Raw genomic sequence first — 20407 nt, 5'->3', positions numbered from 1 at the left:
TAGAAATATCATGGGAAGCAATGGGCGAAGAAAGGTAGTAGTTGATTTTTTTCTTAACACCCTATTACATTTCCCAACGCTGAGAAGATATATCAATTGGTACCATTACGCACAGTCATGGTTGCACGTCACATCATGCATTTGGGCAGAAGTTAAATGGCTGCAGTATCATTTACTGAAAGCTCATAAAAATCCACTAGATGGCAATATTTAGTCACAACATACAAAGTCACATTATCCTTTAAGAATCACAAGTCTTTCTATCCGTGGATCCCTCTCACAGAAAGAATGTTAATAATGTAAATGCTATCTTGAGGATTTATTGTCATAATAAACAAATACAGTACTTGTGTACTGTATGTTGAATGTATATATCCATTCGTCCGAGTTTTATTTATTTTTTTCTTAATGCATTGCCAAAATGCATATGATCGGGAAAAATTATCGGGAATGATTGGAATTGAATCGGGAGCAAAAAAAAAAAAAAAAGCAATCAGATCGGGAAATATCGGGATCGGCAGATACTCAAACTAAAACGATCGGGATCGGATCAGGAGCAAAAAAACATGATCGGAACAACCCTAACTGTATATGTATAATATCTTAGCCAATATTCATAGGAAGAACCAGAAAATTTATATACTGCTCAATTTTATTCAAAACTGTGCAAAACGGAAAAAATGGGCAATAAAATTGACTGTACTGTAAACGGAAGCTTAACAAGCTGACAGAAACTCCAGACTGTAGCTTAATGGAGGATTGCAAGCGACTATCAGGTGCATATCCCACTTACTGTACAAGAGTGTGCAGCACTCATCTGATGCCGCGCTGCTCTTTGTTGGTTTTTATTGTTTTATGGAATTTCTCATCATCATTGGTATCATTGACAATCATTTCAATTAGAAAATGTGATTAAGGAACCGAAGAAGACCACAAAGGCGGACGAGATAAAGCATATGCTTATCAGTTTCCCATCCCCCATACTACTAAAGACGCACATTCAGGCATGGAACATACATCAGAGAGTGCTTCAGAGTGCGTCTGTACGCGTTGGAGGCTGAGCAGCGATTTATTGGTCAATATCTTGTTCACCTGCCTAATCTTGCATGTACTGATGTTGCTGCCTCTAGTGCTCAGTTACGGTATTGGTTCACGGGGCTTATCGATTGCGCCGGAGGAATGAATGATGAAAACGAATCTATCAATCCAGAGTGAGAAAAAAAAACTTGTGTTTAGGCATGTGCCGGTATCAGATTCTGACGGTATGATAACCTTGAGCAAAAATATCACGGTTTCACAGTGTCACGGTATTGCAATTACAGCTCTAAAATGTTTTATTTTGAGATTTCTGGGTTACAAAAAAAACACACTTTTCCATTGAACAAGATTTTTATTTTTTTTAAAAAAAAACATATTAGCAAATTGGAATATAAGTGTAATGTTCAGTTAAATTAAAAAAAAATAATAATAAATAAATGAAATATTCTCAATAAAATTGGCATAATAATTAGCCATGTTGTCTGCCTCGTTAACAAGCCGGACACACTACACACGCTGGAGTTAGAGCTCGTAGCTTGTGCAAAATGTTCATGACACGTTTACTAACCTTTAATTTTGTATAAATACGAAATAATATTGGAGAAATTCTTTTCTGGTAGCCACCCTTCTCAGAGATGTTTTACATGTCGGTTGGCCCACCTAAGCGGCGACTGTCTGTAACTTTCCTTTTCTCGAAGTATTCCCATACCAGCTACTTTGTTTTCTTGGTTGGGGGGAAAAGTTCAGGTGTTTCATCTCCTCCAGCAAACGCGCAGCACAGCTGAATCACTGACACTGAGCAACAACTTGAAGGGGGACGGTGAGCCCTGCATTTTTGCGACATAAAAATAGCTATTTACTGTAGGAGCGGTATTACAGAAATTTTTTGCGGTTTTGAAACCTTGACGTTTTCATACCACGGTATATCTTGAAACCGGTAACCAGCACATGCCTACGTGTAATGCAGGCGACAATTTGAAAAGTAGTGGAGTAAAAAAATCTACCACTTCATATTTGTACTCAACTAAAGTAAAGATACATAAAAATATACTTAAGTACAGTTACATTCCAATGCATGTACAAACTTTAGCTTTCCCGAAATAGTGATGGTTTCGGGAATACTAACATGTCACCTAACGGCAGTAATATACTAGAACTGTTTATAAACGCTGTATTTTTCATCATTACGTGTGCCCGGAGCACAATGTCATAGTTTGATATAACATTTTTAAATTCAGCCGCCACTGCAACCTTAAGTTGTGTATCTGACAACCATTTGGACCTACTTTTCACCCCTTTTCATTCCCTTCTCATTTTCCCATCTTGATGACATCTGACATCTTTGACTTTCGTTGAGGGAGTCTGCTTTTTATAATGGTGCCTTTTCTCAGGAGACCATTTGCTTTCAACATGTCTTGCACCTTGACAGAGCTGAAATACTTGTCAAGGGGGGAGAAGAAGTCAGTTCCGTCCCAGCGCTTGCGCTTTCCTCGGCGACTGAATGTAAAAACTTCAATAACATCTCCTGGCATCGGGCCGTTCCGACCGCAGAGCACACAAATGCTCTCGCAGGACGCGGTGGTCTGTGCTGGCAGAAACCGTGGTACACGACGGTGGCACATGGAGGCAAACATCTGCTCATCTTCACGGTTCTTGTCTTCTGTTGGCAGGCTGTGAAAGTATCACTTCCCACAGGGCTTTGTGGATGGCGCTCATCATAACAATCAAAAATGAAATTGCTACTTACCATTATAATCTTACTGCATAGCACCAGAATGTACTTGGTTTATAATAGCATTAAGTGTAAACATAGGCCAGAAATGTCTCCAGATTGTTCAGTTTTTACCAATTACGGTGTAGATTTGAACCTGTTAAGTTTCATTTCTTTAAGCTTGTTCTCACTCTCATCGCATACATGTTGGATGGAGTCTAATTGCTATTGTAGTCTAGATTAAAATTGCTAATGTAGTCCAGATTAAAATTGCTGGAATTCAGCATTTTTTGAGAAATTATAAGCGTACTCCTATGCACGCGAAAGCCAATGCACCGCCTGTTAATTTGTAACATCTTACGCCAGTTCTGCTCTCTTCTGAGTTCCTCTTCAGTCATAAACCACTTGCTAATTGAAATCTATAAGCTTTCCAGTGGGATACATTGTGCTCGTATACGATCATAAATCTGCAGCTGCAGAGATGCTTTACCCACTTAAACTGAGTCCCTCTCTCTCCATCTCTCCCCGCAGAGCTTCACAGTACATCCTGCGGGAACCCCGGCGTCCCCCCCAAAGCAGTGCTAAGCAGCGGCGGACGCTTCGCCGTGGGGGAAAGCGTGCGCTATAGCTGCGTGTCCGGCTACGTACTGGACGGGCACGCCACGCTTACCTGCGTGCTCAATGCCGGGAACACGGCCGTGTGGGACTTCCCCGCGCCCGTCTGTCGAGGTACAAGCCACCCAGCATGCTTGTGTATGCGCTCCTGCGGTTTTATTGAATGCATGAATTATAGTAGAAATGCCTGCCACATGCATGTGAGTGTGTGTCCTTGAGTGTGTGCGGATGAAGGGATTTTGGATTCTTGTTACCTCATCCACCCATTTTGCCAATGTTTTGGGAAGTACACACACAAACCACATGTCCAGTTTGTTTGGCAATACATCCCTTTTTTTTTTTTTTTTTTTTTTTACGAGATTGTCCTCAGTTGTGGCAATCGGGAAATTAAACAATACATGAATCAACCCCTAACCCTCACATCAAAACCCAAACCATAATCCCTTTAATTTTCTAAACCTTAATTTAAATCCCAAACGGCGACCTATGACCCCAGACATAGTGATTCCCCAATCTCGACCTCTAACCTGTACAAATATATAAAGTGTACAACAGTGTCGTTTTCGTCAACGATGACTATAACAAAAATATTTCGTCAACAATTTTTCATGGCAATGACGTGACGATGATGAGCTAACAACATGTCTTGGGAGCAGAGGCGTAGCAAGGGTCCCCGGGGGCCCCAGGCAACAAGCAACATGGGGCCCTTCAAGCGTGTGCAGGTCAGGGGAACAGTTGGACTTGGAGCAAATTGCAAATTGCTCCAAATCCAATCGGATCCAACGTCATTTTCAAAGTACCGGAATCGGCAAAAAAATATCGGACATGCCTTTTTTAAATATATATATATATATTTGAATTAAATCGTTTTCTAATTGTACTAACGTTACAGACAAAATGTCTAACACTCATCCAGAGCCTTTAGTTTTGGCTTAAAGTAGGGTTATCAAATTTATCGCGTTAACGGCGGTAATTAGTTTTTATTTAATTTAATCACGTGAAAGTATTTAACGCAATCAACGCATGTGATGCACGACCCACTCACGCAATGTCGCGTTCAATCTATAATGGCGCCGTTTTACCTGTATATGGAACTAAAAGGCAGCATAAATTGAGTCGAGTGAATTTTGGCAGCCTTTAGAGCCTTTTTTTTAATTGGCTAAAGCCTTACAATACCTCTCTTAACAATTAGAAATATCGTGGGAAGCAATGTGGGGAAGAAAGGTAGTAGTTTATCTTTTTCTTAACACCCTATATCAGGGGTGGGCAAACCGGTCCTCGAGGGCTGCAGTGGGTCCTGGTCTTTGTTCCAACTGACCCAGCACAGATAGTTTAACCAATGTGGTTACAGCAGAAATGAGAAGCACCTGACTGCAATCAACTGATTGCAGTTGTAAAACAGCAGATTGGTGAAAAAGTGTCCTCTTAATGGGTTGCAACAAAAACCCGCACCCACTGCGGCCCTTTGTGGAATAGTTTGCCCACCCCTGCCCTGTATTATTTCCCAACGCAGAGAAGATATATCAATTGGCGCCACTTTGCACAGTCATGGTTGCACTTCCCATCATGCATTTGGGCAGAACAGTTAAATGGCTACAGTATCATTTACTGAAAGCTCAACAAATACACTAGATGGCAATATTTAGTCACGATATACAAAGTCACATCTGTCCTTTAAGAATTACAAGTCTTTCTATCCGTGGATCCCTCTCACAGAATGAATGTTAATGTAAATGCCATCTTGAGGATTTATTGTCATCATAAACAAATACAGTACTTATGTACTGTATGTTGAATGTATATATTCGTCCGAGTTTTATTCATTTTTTTCTCAATGCATTGCCAAAATATATGAGCGGGAAAAATTATCGGGAATGATTGGAATTGAATCGGGAGCAAAAAAAAACAAAAAACAATCGGATCGGGAAATATCTGGATCGGCAGATACTCAAACTAAAACGATCGGGATCGGATCGGAAGAGAAAAACATGATTGGAACAACCCTAATAGTAACGCATGCCTTTACATCCTTAGTAACGGTAACAGCGTTGCAAAGATGAGAAAAGTAATTAATTAGATTTCTCACTACTGAAAAAAATAATGCAGTTACTATCGCCGTTATACTCTAAAGCCGTTATTACCAACACTGCAAAAAGACACTATTTTCGAGTTGATGATAATAGGGGACAAAGCACGTCCTTTGAAAGCTCAATAAGTAAATATGTACTTTTGTTTCTGAATACCAGACGATTCCGTTTTTCAAGGGACAGTTGACAACCCTATGTCCAGGTGAGTTTATTGAATTGAAAACAGTGTACTGTTTTCCTGCTGAGTGTGTATTATCATCATGAAGATGCAGATGTCCTTGTAGACGCTACAATTATGTGCTCATCTTTCAATGTGCATTCCAAACTGTTGGAAACCTTTTCTTTCTTTTTTTTTTTTTTTTTTTTATGGACTAAAACTTTTTAAGTTAACAGATGAAGACATTTTGCGTAATTGTCGAATAAGACTAGACGAAGACAAACACATTTTGCAATGATTACAATATGACAAAGACTAATAAGTAAGGTTGTTCCGATCATATTTTTTTGCTCCCGATCCGATCCGAATCGTTTTAGCTTGAGTATCTGCCGATCCCGATATTTCCCGATCCGATTGCTTTTTTTTTTTGCTCCCGATTCAGTACCAATAATTCCCGATAATTTTTCCCGATCATATACATTTTGGCAATGCATTAAGAAAAAAAAAGAATAAAACTCGGACGAATATATACATTCAACATACAGTACATAAGTACTGTATTTGTTTATTATGACAATAAATCCTCAAGATGGCATTTACATTAGTAACATTCTTTCTGTGAGAGGGATCCATGGATAGAAAGACTTGTGACTTTGTATATTGTGACTAAATATTGCCATCTAGTGTATTTGTTGAGCTTTCAGTAAATGATACTGTAGCCATGCCCAAATGCATGATGGGAAGTGGAACCATGACTGTGCGTAGTGCTACCAATTGATATATCTTTTCTGCGTTGGGAAATAACATAAGGTGTTAAGAAAAAGATCAATTGCTACCTTGCTTCCCCACATTGCTTCCCACGATATTTCTGATCGTAGGGAGAGGGATTTTAAGGCTTTAGCCAATTAAATAAAAGGCTCCAAAGGCTGCCAAAATTCACTCTTCTCATCGAACGCTACCTTTTATCTCTCCATATAGGTAAAACGGCACCATTACAGATTGTGCGCGACAATGCGTGAGTGGGTCGTGCAGCGCATGCATTAATTGCGTTAAATATTTTGACGTGATACATTTTTAAAAAAATTAATTACCGCCGTTATCGGGATAAATTTGATAACCCTACCTTAAGCCTAAACTACTCTGGATGAGTGTAACATATTATGTCTGTAACGTTAAATACAATTATAAAACAATTTAATTGAACAATATATATATATATTTTAAAAAGGCGTGGCCGATATTTTTTTGCCGATTCCGATACTTTGAAAATGACGTGATCGGACCCGATCGATCGCGACATCTCTACTAAGTATTTTCGCCGAAAAGACTAAAACTAAGACGAAAATTAAAGGGGCTGCTAAAAACAAAACTGGTGTACAAAATGGAAGCCATTATTTTTATGTGAAATTCTCCTGGGGCATCAAGTATCCTCACATTCATTAATTGTTATTTTTGGATCAAATGCATGAGTCAACAACTATACATAAAAAGTTGAAGGCAGTTCTTCCTGCATTCATGCTGTGCCACCTCACTACCAAGTTTTGCCAACACAAAGCGACAGTCACACACAAACAACACCTCTTTAGAATGTGATTAAAAGCGACTGTTGAGTGAGAGGCGTCAAACCAAATGCTCTCGATGAGTCACCAGACAGTGCTTCGACACAAACGGGACCCGAACGTGGTTTCCGTGACAGAATCGCAGCGTGAAACACATTCATATTCCCGTTTACAACATCCACCAGACCCCACCTTTCCTCGAAATGAATCCGTTAATTGCTCTCATTTATCCAAGAACACAGTGGGTGTCAATCACAGACACGCGTTGCTAGTCTCGGTGGTTTTACGGCAATAGCGGGGGGTCCGGTGGAATTGCATGATCAAAGACTCCAAACTGCCAAGACGTCGCTGGTGGCAGAGCCGCTTGAACTCGACAAACACGTACAAAGAGGATCTCTGCGTGTTTGAAAACTCACGCAGTTTTCCCTCTTGTAATGGAAGAAAACGTAAATGTCATACACAGTGGTTTAAAACAGAAATCCCAGAATGTACATAACTCACTTTTGGATGTCTTATTCAGAAGTATTTCAACTTTATGTTGTATAGAAGTATTTATATGCACAACTGATTATTAGTATTTCAACAGTATGTCAAGTCTGCATGGGGATGGAATGGGAAGGGACATGCTGGGAAGTAGGAAAAGCCACTTGTCATTGGCGGATTAGTAATGTCTCTGTCACTCTTGTCAGGGAGGCTAAGAGGGGTTAAGCCACCACCGTGAACGCGGGGCAGCAGGCTGCAGGCTTTTTCCAAAATGTTGACATAAACTAAATTCAAGTTATGACCAGTGCAACCCGGGTTATTCATTTCAGTTTAAGTATCTGCACCATGTTTTTTGTGTGTGGGTGCTTGGAACAGTTCAAGGTTTGATTTTGTTCAAGTATACAGTTTCAAATCCACTACATTTATAATAAATGTTTGGCTCAGGCCATTAGAATCGGTCACTATTATCCTTTTAATGTCGGCTATAGGACTCCAGTGCCTCTCGTTAGTCACTTTTTTCAGTACACAAAGGCCGACTGCTCTATAAAGTCCCCGACTCTGGTTCTGGCTGTGGATGTGGTTGCCATGGCGCCGGGTACTAATGAGATGATGTGCGGCAGCTGGATTCCTTTCACACAACCTGTTCATCAAATGGACACTCACAACCTGCTGCTGCTTCTATATTCTTATATACCGTATTGGCCTGAATGTAAGACGGTGTTTTTTGCATTGAAATAAGACTGACCAAGTGGGGGTCATCTTATATTCGCGGTCTCGACATTATACCCATTCACGACGCTAGGTGGCGCCAGATATCATTGAAGCGATGATCTGTCATGACAGATCTCAGCTACTAGTGTAACCAGTTTGCATTATTTTATTGCAATGTTTTTCCTTATTCAGATTTGTTTCAAGAGTTCACTTTGATTGTTAATGCAGTTATTGAAATTTTGTTGTTTTATCACAGAAAATTGTAGGGTTGTTCCGATCATGTTTTTTTTTTTGCTCCCGATCCGATCCCGATCGTTTTAGTTTGAGTATCTACCGATCCCGATATTTCCCGATCTGATTGTTTTTTTGTTTTTTTGCTCCCGATTCAATTCCAATCATTCCCGATAATTTTTCCCGATCATATACATTTTGGCAATGCATTAAGAAAAAAAATGAATAAAACTCAGACGAATGTATACATTCAACATAAATCCTCAAGATGGCATTTACATTATTAACATTCTTTCTGTGAGAGGGATCCACGGATAGAATGACTTGTGACTTTGTATATTGTGACTAAATATTGCCATCTAGTGTATTTGTTGAGTTTCAGTAAATTATACTGCAGCCATTCAACCCAAATGCATGACGGGAAGTGGACCCATGACTGTGCGTAGTGCTACCAATGGATATATCTTCTCTGCGTTGGGAAATAACTTAGGGTGTTAAGAAAAAGATCAATTGCTACCTTGCTTTCCCCACATTGCTTCCCATGATATGTCTAATCGCGGGGAGAGGGATTGTAAGGCTTTAGCCTATTAAGAAAAAGGCTCCAAAGGCTGCCAAAATGCACTCTACTCATTTTACGCTGTCTTATCTCTCTCTAAATGGGTAAAACGGCGCCTTTACAGTTTGAGCGCGGAAATGCGTGAGTGGGTCATGCAATGCATGCATTAGTTGTGTTAAATATTTAACGTGATACATTTTTTAAATTAATTACCGCCGTTATCAGTACCTTAAGCCTAAAGACTCTGGATGAGTGTATGTCTGTAACGTTAAATACATTTAGAAAACGATTTAATTAAAAAATGGCATGGCCGATATTTTTTTGCCGATTCCGATACTTTGAAAATGACATGATCGGACCCGATCGATCGGCTGGTTTATTTACATTTCAGAAGCCATTCATTTGCGAATGTGATTGCATTTTAGTTTACAAATTTAAATGTTCAGATATTAAGATTTGAATGAGGCAAAATAACATGCTTTTTATCTCAAATATGTTATCATTTGTTTGCTGTCATTATTTTATGTATGAAAAAAAAAAAAAAAATTGTTGTTCAAAAAGTCTTTCTTTTTCCAAACTTCAGTCTTGAAAAAGAGGGGGTCGCCTTATAATCAGGGCCGTCTTATATTCGGGTCAATACGGTGTATGGTTAGGGCTGCAGCTATTGATTATTTTAGGAGTCGATTAATCTATTAACTAGTTAGTTTGAATAATTGATTCATCGGATTAAGAACATTTAAAGCGTTGCAGATTTAATTTTAGGAGATGTAAAAAAGGCTTGCTAAAATTGCAATTTCAGAAGAGCATTAAATGTGAATACCAAATAAAGGTCCTGAGTGTTTCTTCAAACTACGCAGAATTACTTTCATTTAAAAATAAAGTAACTGAGCTTAGCCTCAAACGGTATGAAAATAAATAAATGAACATCTAAGTACAACAAAAGAACAAAAGGCTAACTTGCATAGGAAAAATCCGCTAGCTTAAACACTATAAAATGTTAACTTTTTTTTTTTACAATGCTCTCAAATCGCTCAAACACAAATTCCCACAAAAAACAGCTAAATATACCTACGAACTAAATTACGAATACATTAAAAAAACATATTAGCTCATACAAAAACTTACCTTACATTGGTCTGAACAGGGAGCAGCTGGATTCAGCCATATGAAAGGAGTTATGTCATATCCACTGTTGCGACTAGAGGGCAGTGTATCCACCCAAATCAATAACATTAAATGCAAACACTTTCAAAACAAACCATTACAACACCACTCAAGAAGCTTTTTTCTTATCAAATTACTAAAGTTAATCGATTCATCTTTGCAGCACTATATATAATATACCGTATTTTCCCACTTTTACCTGAAAAAAGTCACAATTGTGGATGGGAAATAAAGAAAAATGTTTAGAATACATTTTTTTAAGGTGTGTAACTATTATTGTGCATTAATAAAATATTTTACGGAATAATTTTGGAAACCTTCAATTGCTTACATATACAGTGCCTTGCAAAAGTATTCGGCCACCTTGAACCTTGCAACCTTTCGCCACATTTCAGGCTTCAAACATAAAGATATAAAATTTGAATTTTTTGTCAAGAATCAACAACAAGTGGGACACAATCGTGAAGTGGAACAAAATTTATTGGATAATTTAAACTTTAACAAATAAAAAACTGAAAAGTGGGGCGTGCAATATTATTCGGCCCCCTTGCGTTAATACTTTGTAGCACCACCTTTTGCTCCAATTACAGCTGCAAGTCGCTTGGGGTATGTTTCTATCAGTTTTGCACATCGAGATACTGACATTCTTGCCCATTCTTCCTTGCAAAACAGCTCGAGCTCAGCGAGGTTGGATGGAGAGTGTTTGTGAACAGCAGTCTTCAGTTCTTTCCACAGATTCTCGATTGGATTTAGGTCTGGACTTTGACTTGGCCATTCTAACACCTGGATACGTTTATTTTTGAACCATTCCATTGTAGATTTGGCTTTATGTTTTGGATCATTGTCCTGTTGGAAGATAAATCTCCGTCCCAGTCTCAGGTCTTGTGCAGATACAAACAGGTTTTCTTCCAGAATGTTCCTATATTTGGCTGCATCCATCTTCCCGTCAATTTTAACCATCTTCCCTGTCCCTGCTGAAGAAAAGCAGGCCCAAACCATGATGCTGCCACCACCATGTTTGACAGTAGGGATGGTGTGTTCAGGGTGATGAGCTGTGTTGCTTTTATGCCAAATATATCGTTTTGCATTGTGGCCAAAAAGTTCAATTTTGGTTTCATCTGACCAGAGCACCTTCTTCCACATGTTTGGTGTGTCTCCCAGGTGGCTTGTGTCAAACTTTAAACAAGACTTTTTATGGATATCTTTGAGAAATGGCTTTCTTCTTGCCACTCTTCCATAAAGGCCAGATTTGTGCAGTGTACGACTGATTGTTGTCCTATGGACAGACTCTCCCACCTCAGCTGTAGATCTCTGCAGTTCATCCAGAGTGATCATGGGCCTATTGGCTGCATCTCTGATCAGTTTTCTCCTTGTTTGAGAAGAAAGTTTGGAAGGACGGCCGGGTCTTGGTAGATTTGCAGTGGTCTGATGCTCCTTCCATTTCAATATGATGGCTTGCACAGTGCTCCTTGAGATGTTTAAAGCTTGGGAAATCTTTTTGTATCCAAATCCGGCTTTAAACTTCTTCACAACAGTATCTCGGACCTGCCTGGTGTGTTCCTTGGTTTTCATAATGCTCTCTGCACTTTAAACAGAACCCTGAGACTATCACAGAGCAGGTGCATTTATACGGAGACTTGATTACACACAGGTGGATTCTATTTATCATCATCGGTCATTCAGGACAACATTGGATCATTCAGAGATCCTCACTGAACTTCTGGAGTGAGTTTGCTGCACTGAAAGTAAAGGGGCCGAATAATATTGCACGCCCCACTTTTCAGTTTTTTATTTGTTAAAAAAGTTTAAATTATCCAATAAATGTTGTTCCACTTCACGATTGTGTCCCACTTGTTGTTGATTCTTGACAAAAAAATTAAATTTCATATCTTTATGTTTGAAGCCTGAAATGTGGCGAAAGGTTGCAAGATTCAAGGGGGCCGAATACTTTTGCAAGGCACTGTAAATAATTGGGTCTCTGAAGTGAGTAGCCACACATCCCAAGTATTCATAAAAACATAATACATACTTGCAGTTGGCACGGAAGTAGCGCACAAAAGAAGTATAATTTCTCGAGAAAATTGCACAATTTTTGCTAAACAAAGCATAATCACAATAATGAAGGGTACTAAAAGACTGTTTTAAAAGGCTGAAGTGCACTTGCTCCATCCTACCACTCTGGGCTGAACCTGTTTGGTACATTCACAAGCTCCTCCGTGGTCTTCCAGGTCTAATTATTGCTTTGCTAATGGCTCCTTGTGGATGTAAAGCTCTGCTGAGCCAAGCAGCTGGAAGAGATGAATACACGCCACCTGCCAACCGAATGTGGAGTTCGAGTTCACACACACACGCATAGTACATATACAGTCGATTTACAGATTAAAGGATCTATACTTTTATAATGAAATGGAACTTTGTATGTGTATTCGTTCCCTATGGACTATAAAACGGCTGGGTGGATTTTGACGAAATTTCACACAGTTGTACTGTAGGTGTCTGAGAGTATTCTTAGATTGGTTTGTCTTCTGTACGTCTCTATTTAGTGTGGAATTTTAATTCGAAAATTCAACAATTAGAATAGAAAATGCGGTCTGGTCTACTTTATAAATTATAGTTTTGTGGACTTCCCGATTTATTTTAAGACATTTGAGGCATATACCGAATCGGCCTGAATATAAGGCGGCCCTGATTACAAGACGACTCCATCTTTTTCAAGACTCAAGTTTGAATCGAGACTTTTTGAACACCAAATTAATTTTTATACAGAAAATAATTACAGTACATCTGAAACAAATGATTATAACAATATATTTGAGAGAAAAAGCATGTTATTTTGCCTCATTCAAATCTTAATATCTGAACATTTAAATATGTAAACTAAAGTGCAATCACATTCATAAATGAATGGCTTCTGGTTTTTGAAATGTAAATAAACCAATCTATTGTGATAAAACAACAAAATTGCAATAACTGCATTAACCATCAAAGTGAGGTCTAACTAACTGTAGTCCTGAAACAAATCTGAATAAGGAAAAACATTGCAATAAAATAATGCAAACTGGTTAAAGTAGTAGCTGATATGTCATGTCAGAACATCGCCTCAACGATATCTGGCGCCATCTAGCGTCGTGAATGGGGAGAGTAGCTGAGATCTGTCATAACAGAATATCGCTTCAATGATATCTGGCGTCATCTAGTGTCGCGAATATAAAACTACCCCCTCTTTTTCAATCTTATTTCAATGCAATAAACACAGTCTTATATTCGGGCCAATATGGTAATCGAATGTTAAAACCTGAAAACAGAGAGAAAGAAACTGCGTCCGAATTGTTCTTCTACTACTACTTTCTGCACGACAAGTGAGAATAAGTGCAGCCATTGTAATTTTTTACCCTATGCGGTCACTCACATGTTCAAAGAAAATTTCTTTAAAATCTTTCAAATCAAAGATAATTACGAAAGGGTGTTCGAATATGTCTCTATTATGTTCTGACAAGCTCTCCAATGTGTTATCTCCCCGTAGTCTTGCCCGATTCTTTCCATTTTACTGCCTTTCTTCGTCGCGCTCATTTTTTATCAGATATTCAATTCCCGTTTAACGCGACATAAACTGTAATATCCTGCTCACATTGTTGAATATTAATAAAGGCCTCCCCCTTAATAGACTCTTACCCGACCGCTATTTGTGGAAATACGGCAAAAACAACAGCTAATTCTTTCCTTTTAAGTTGATTTACTTGTCATGTATCCTTGGAGTAAACAATATGCTATTGTGACTCCTTTGCTCTGCTGCTCGTTTTTTTCCCAATGGTTTTATTTATGTGGCAGGTAGATAGCGAGCCGAGTTCATTTATAAGAACAATTTAAGTGCATGTGGAATTGTGTTGAAAAGTCCATTATTCACACTAATCACACTCCCTTCCACCCCACCTGCCCCTCCTCTCCGTCTTCTTGCCTCGTCTCCCGCAGATCAATGTAGTGTCTTGTAGTGACACTTGAAGTGGTCTTATCTCTCCCCTGCAGACCTGCTCACTGCTTCCTACTCCACAACCACGACACACGCACTGTTCTCATCCCACCACATGCACACGCAATCCACATCTCCACATATTTTGTTTCCCAGCTCATCCTCTCTAATGTCCTAGCTTCTCATTACCGGCACGGCGGATGCCGTCTTAGCAATCGTGGGGAGGGATAACGTTGAGATTAAGCTCTCTGGATCCCGTAATTATGTTGAAGCCCTTGGAAGTCGAACATATTGACCTGCACTTTGTTCGTGTCTTTAAATGAATTCAATCGTTTAAGTAATAGGGAATATAGCTTTAAATACCGAACAGGTTAAGCTGTTGGAAATCAGGCGGTTGGGTCATGAATTGAAAAATGTGTTTTTTTTTAACTGTCCTTAGATTTTGCTTTTGAAGAACTTTTTAGCCAGACTGGCTTTAAATGCTCATTTTACAATGCCATTGACGGCGCTAGGCATGTGCCGGTATGAGATTTTGACGGTATGATAACCTTGAGCAAAAATACTGCGGTTTCACTGTGTTCAGTGTTGTTAATAGCGGCGTTAGAATACAACGGCGTTACTAACGGCATTATTTTTTTTCAGTAGTAAGTAATCTAATTATGGTAATTTTCGGACTATAAGCCGCTACTTTTTTCCTTCATTTTGAATTCTGCGGCTTATTTGAAGATATTTTTTGGGTTAACCCTTTAACACCGAACGTGTCGGCAGCGACGCGTTTACGCATATCGTCTTTGAAGCTTCGTCACGCTGTAATTACGTCACCCACGTGCCGCTGGTTGGTTTCATTTGAAAGTGCGGAAGTTGATGTTCACACCAGTTTTTATTTGAAGTCAATCGACCAAGAAAAACGGGAGATAATGTCATTTGAATTTTATATTTTTATTACACTCATAAATATGCATGAAAACGCTGCATGGACCATGTATCTATCTCCATATTTCCATCATTTCTTGTCCTTTTTCAAAACCGAATGCAGCACAAAAGACTACATATCCCAAGAGGCGTTGTGATGTCAAGAAGGACGAACCGAATGTGATCATTTTTAATAAATTTCCGAGCGAGGCGCCAACTAATGAAAGGGAGGCATGCCAAGCAAGCAACGGCCGGTTGGTTTGTGCGAGCGACTTTGAAACGTGCAGAATGAATCTCGCCAAATAGAAGTGACAGCAGCGCGCAAACGGCGAAAGAGTAGGCTGTGAGACGTTGTGTGTGACGCAGCTCCGTGACCTGTTCAAGAAGAAGCTTTATTGAGTGCGCAAAAATAAATAAATAAATAAAAAAAACTTCATTGGGTCGCATCCCTGAAAAATTTGAATTGAACTGAACTACTTGTCAATATTTTTTAAAATACTTTTTACAGTGTTGTATATATTTTTTCTTCACTATAATCTTTTCAATTTTATGTAGATGTGTGTTCGAGAAGCTTGATCGCATGAACGTATATACTTTTGATAAGGTAATGTGTACAACACCTAACTTCACAAAGAGATATCCTCCAAACCCTTTTTGTGTTAGATGATGTATATAATATTTTTTCTCACTATTTTGCACTGTATATAACCTGTTTTGACCATAGTATGTGTAAAACCAAAAACGCCTATGACCATACCTGCTGTTTGTGTTGAATTGTCATACATAAAACTATTCAATCTTATTTTTTTCTATTGAATGTTTATCCTAACAAGTTGAATAAATATTATCAAGCTTCAAAACGGTTGGTCGAGCATGTTTGGTTGTCAATGGGACATCAACATTGCAAATTTTGAAAAACGATTTCGGGATTTTTTTGTCTTTTTGGGTCCAAAATGTGGATTATAATTGGTCAGTGAAGAAAACAACAGTTTGGACATGAAGTTCAAGGTGTCCTGAAAAAAGGGACCCAACTTGGCCATTGTAAACATTTTTTTCTTTGAAATATAAAGGCAACATCAAATGCATGCAAATTCGGCCAAAATAGGGTTAGGTGTTAAAGGGTTAATAGGTATCAATTTATTACAAAGCGCCATCATAACATTGTCATAAGAACGTCATTCATACTTATGACATGACAGTATCATGGGCATTACTGAATGCTTATGTTGTGAAGTGACATCCTGCAAATTGTCAATAACTCCATTTATGTCCAGCTTGGATCTTTTACATCCATACAAAAAGTGAGATAATTTGCCGGATACCACTACATGACATCTGTTATAAGCATTCATAAATGCTCATGACCATGTCATGTCATAATTATGACAGTCTTATGGCACCACTGTCTAATAAAGTGTTAACAAATACCATAACTAGCAATTAATGAAACAACTGGAACAGTAACTGAAGAAATTATTAGTACAGAACATGAATTTTGATTGTTATTTACATCTGTAGCGCTGCAATGCATGCTCGGAGGCATGTTGGACAACAACATTGTTGACAGCAGGTGGCAGCAGGGGTTGAATGTTTGACAGTGATGGCCAAATTAAGCTTCTTGAAGCAATGAAGCTTTGCAGCCAACTGGTTCAAAGTAATTGGTATGACGCTGATGTCAAATAGAGTATTACTGGTTAATATCATTTTCGTGTAAATATCCCATAATACATACTTAATGACATACATACATACATACTACAGGACAGCTGCGGCTTATAGTCCAGTGCGGCTTATCTATGAACAAATGCCGTTTTCCTGCCAAATTTGGTGGGGGGCGGCTTATAGTCAGGTGCGCCTTATAGTGCGAAAATTAGGGTAATTGATTTTTCATCTTGGCAACGCCGTTACCGTCACTGAGGATGGAAAGGTGTGCGTTACTATGCATTGCTATATTGGTTGAATGACGCGATTAAAGTCTGAGGGAGACGGACGCACCGAGACGACAGAGCAGAGCAGGAGTGGGGAGGAGGCAAAAAAGTTGTGACGCCGAGCAAACGCGATGCTAGGTGGCTCCAATAATTCCTCACTGTAGCCGACAGCCTACAAACTACCCCCACATGATATGGTAGATATGGTAGATATCACATATATATCGAACTAGATGCGAAATGAGACACGGGGGCTTCAGCAACATGTATAGTATAGGAACTAGATGCATTAGTAAACAGCCGCCATCTGAAAACAGTAGACTTCTTAGGAAGGCTCTGTTGTAGAGCCTTCCTAGCAAACCTAAGTAACTTTTTATCTAAAATACTCCGAAATCAGCAAAATCTTGACTTAATCCATATTTAAATGATGAAACGGTTTGAAAATGTACACATGTCCAAAGTAGACAGAAGGGAACTAATGCAATAATGGGAGCAATTTTTTACGGTTGATTTAGGGTAAAGGGTAAATTAGGGTAAAGAATTGGGCTAGAGCCAATTGTCCCAAAAACCTTTTACACTTCACGTAAGTTTTTTTTTGGTTTTTTTTTTTTTTTGAAAGAAAAAAAAACATGAAAATTATCACTAGTTACTTTGCCAAGTAACTAATTACTCTTACATTCATGTAACTGAGTTACTAACGCAATTACTTTTTGGGAGAAGTAATTTGTAACTATAATAAATTTTTTAAAGTAAGATTAACAACACTGGTTACGGTACTGCAATTATAGCTCTAAAATGTTCTATTTTGAGATGTATGGGTTAAAAGAAAAAACATGTTTCCATTGAACAAGCTTTTTATTTTTCAAAACATTTGCAAATTGGCAGATGTTTACAATGGTGGAAGACTTTACAAAAGTAGGCTAATGGTAGAGAGGAAACTTGTTAGTTATCTTGGCATGGTAACTAGCCACATTATCTGCCTCGTTAAGAAATTTATGTTATAGTATTTGTTTTACCATTGCTAAACACACTAAACCAGCTTGAGAGAACTCTCGTAGCTGGTGGGAAATGTTATTGACAGTATCTACTTACCTTAAATTTTGAGTAAAGTGCTGGATGATGATCACGTAAATGTGAAATCATGTTGGAGGTGTTGCCTGCACATCGGCTGACCTTCCTCCTCTAAGCGACAGCTGTCTGTTTCTTTTCGGTAGCCGAAGTACTCCCATACTAGCAACTTTGTCCATTTTTGAGGGGGAGGAAAGCTCAGGTGTAGTTTCAACACCTTCCGCCATTATGTCTATTCTAGAGCACAATGACAGACACAGGAAAGAGCAACAAATGGAAGGGGAGGGGTGCGCGCTGCCATTCCAAGCCACGGATTTCTCGCTACATTTTTGGGACATCAAAAATAGCTAACACCGTAACTATGGTATGATGGAAAATTTTAACGGATTTGAAACTGTGACGTTTTCATACCACAGTAAACCTTGAAACTGGTAACCGGCACATGCCTAGACGGCGCCAGACATACAGTCCGTTTGGACTGGGAAATTGGTTAAACATGTTGAGAACAGAGGCAATTGCTCTAAGACTGCAAGGGAAGCTCAGCTTCCTCTAAAATAGAGGTTGAGAACCTATGTCTCGTGAGCCATATCAGGCTCTTTTGATGAGTGCATCTGGCTCTGCGCCAACCTGTAATTTTAAATGTGGAACCGGCCGGCTCGTTTGACATGAATGAGCTGTAATTAGCTGATGGTCCATTCACACTTTTTTCTTGGACCGTCAAATATACAACGGAATAATATGCTTAAATTCAGTGCCAATTATTGGTCATCCCGTCGCGGATTGCACGGAGATGGGCGTTAGTACAGAGCTCATCTCGTACGTTAAGTCTCCGCTCAGCCAGCAACGGGGCTGGCCCCTCCCAACTCAATGCTGAGCGAACTGGAGTATATAAATAATGCGTAGGGGAAAATTAAACCACGAAAGGGAACTGCGTGGTACCTCAAGTCACAGAGGTGTGAGATCAGTTTCACTTTCATTCAACCGTCAAAATTATCGCCACTTCCAGGAGAGCGAGACTCACAAAACGACTGCCCCGAGAGGCTCCACCTGTCTCAGTCACCATTATTTACAACTTCCCTTGTTGCGGTCTCCACTTCGAGGAAATACACGCAGCGCCACACATATTTCTATTTGTTATTTTCCAAGTGTTGAGTGCACAACGGAGCAACGATTGTAACATCCCAAGTAACAATGTCAGACTTTCGTTGTTGTTTTCTAAAGATTTTTTTCAATGACAACTCGGCAACTGCTAGTAAAAGCCGAGAGTGCCTCACTCTCGCTCCCGCATAATGCGTTTGAATGCAAAAAAAAAAAAAAAAAAAACGATTACAAAACCGACGCGTACAAGCTGTCTGCGGAATATATATATATAAACACACTGTATGGCTCTCGCGGAATCATATTTTAAAATATTTTGGGTGTTTTGGCTCTCTTGGTCAAAAATGTTCCTGACCCGTGCCCTAAAATGTCAAAAAAAAAAAAGTGATCAAATGCATACTGTTGTATGTAGATGCCATTGCCGAAATATGTGCTACAACGTGCTCAACTTTTGTTCAGAATCAGCTTTTTTATCACTGGTTACAACGCGGCTTACTTTTCATTCGTGCAGTTTCACAGTCGATTAAACAGCGTGGAAGCTTTGCATCTCCAGAGTTGAAAGTGCCTTGTTCTATTACTGCAAAACGAAACGAGTGATTGGCTAAAGGCTGGTTTTATCCCGCTCATCGGACACTGTGCATCTCTGGAGGTCTATTGACAGTGGGTGGGGCTTGGCTTGCCCGGATGCTCTGTTTTTCTACATGATGAATGGATGATATGTCTGAGGCTTAATCCCTTTTTGATTGACAGCTAAATGAGCGAATCAGCGATAGTTGTTAAACATCCGCGGGAAGACTTTTTCAATTTTCATTCCGTTGTTCTGAGACTTAATCATCCTACCGACACTTTCTTTTTTAAAAACGAGTAGCGAAAAGTTGAGCTTCTTTTTCTCGTATTTTGTTTTCATTTGTAGCTGCTTGTGTTTGTAGACTGATTTCTGGCAGTCTAGTTTCTTTCCCTACAAAGCAGCGGGTGCCGTAGAGCACTTCCGCCATCACAAAGCACTCACAGGCGGAGTACCACGTCCTTGAAATACCAGCATCCGCCATTGGTTGAGAAGTCATACATTGCCTTCTTTCGGTCTGTTCAAGTTGGAACCATCTTGAACTCTGTCAGTCACGG

The 20407-nt window shown here is 39.2% G+C and overlaps 1 protein-coding gene across 4 annotated transcripts in view; it reads left to right on the top strand.

Moving 5' to 3' along the window:
• csmd3b (CUB and Sushi multiple domains 3b) overlaps positions 1-20407 on the top strand; it is a 684074-nt gene that overhangs the window by 256999 nt on the left and 406668 nt on the right. For all 4 annotated transcript variants that reach the window (XM_057827420.1, XM_057827419.1, XM_057827418.1 and 1 more), the window contains exon 4: positions 3281-3478. In XM_057827420.1, coding sequence (XP_057683403.1) covers positions 3281-3478 — 198 coding nt within the window. The remainder of the gene's footprint in view (positions 1-3280; positions 3479-20407) is intronic.

The sequence above is a fragment of the Corythoichthys intestinalis genome, chromosome 22 (genome assembly GCF_030265065.1).
Source record: "Corythoichthys intestinalis isolate RoL2023-P3 chromosome 22, ASM3026506v1, whole genome shotgun sequence".
NCBI classification, from domain to species: domain Eukaryota; kingdom Metazoa; phylum Chordata; class Actinopteri; order Syngnathiformes; family Syngnathidae; genus Corythoichthys; species Corythoichthys intestinalis.
The sequence above is the reverse complement of the archived record's forward strand: the minus strand, read 5'-3'. Positions and strand labels throughout refer to the sequence as shown.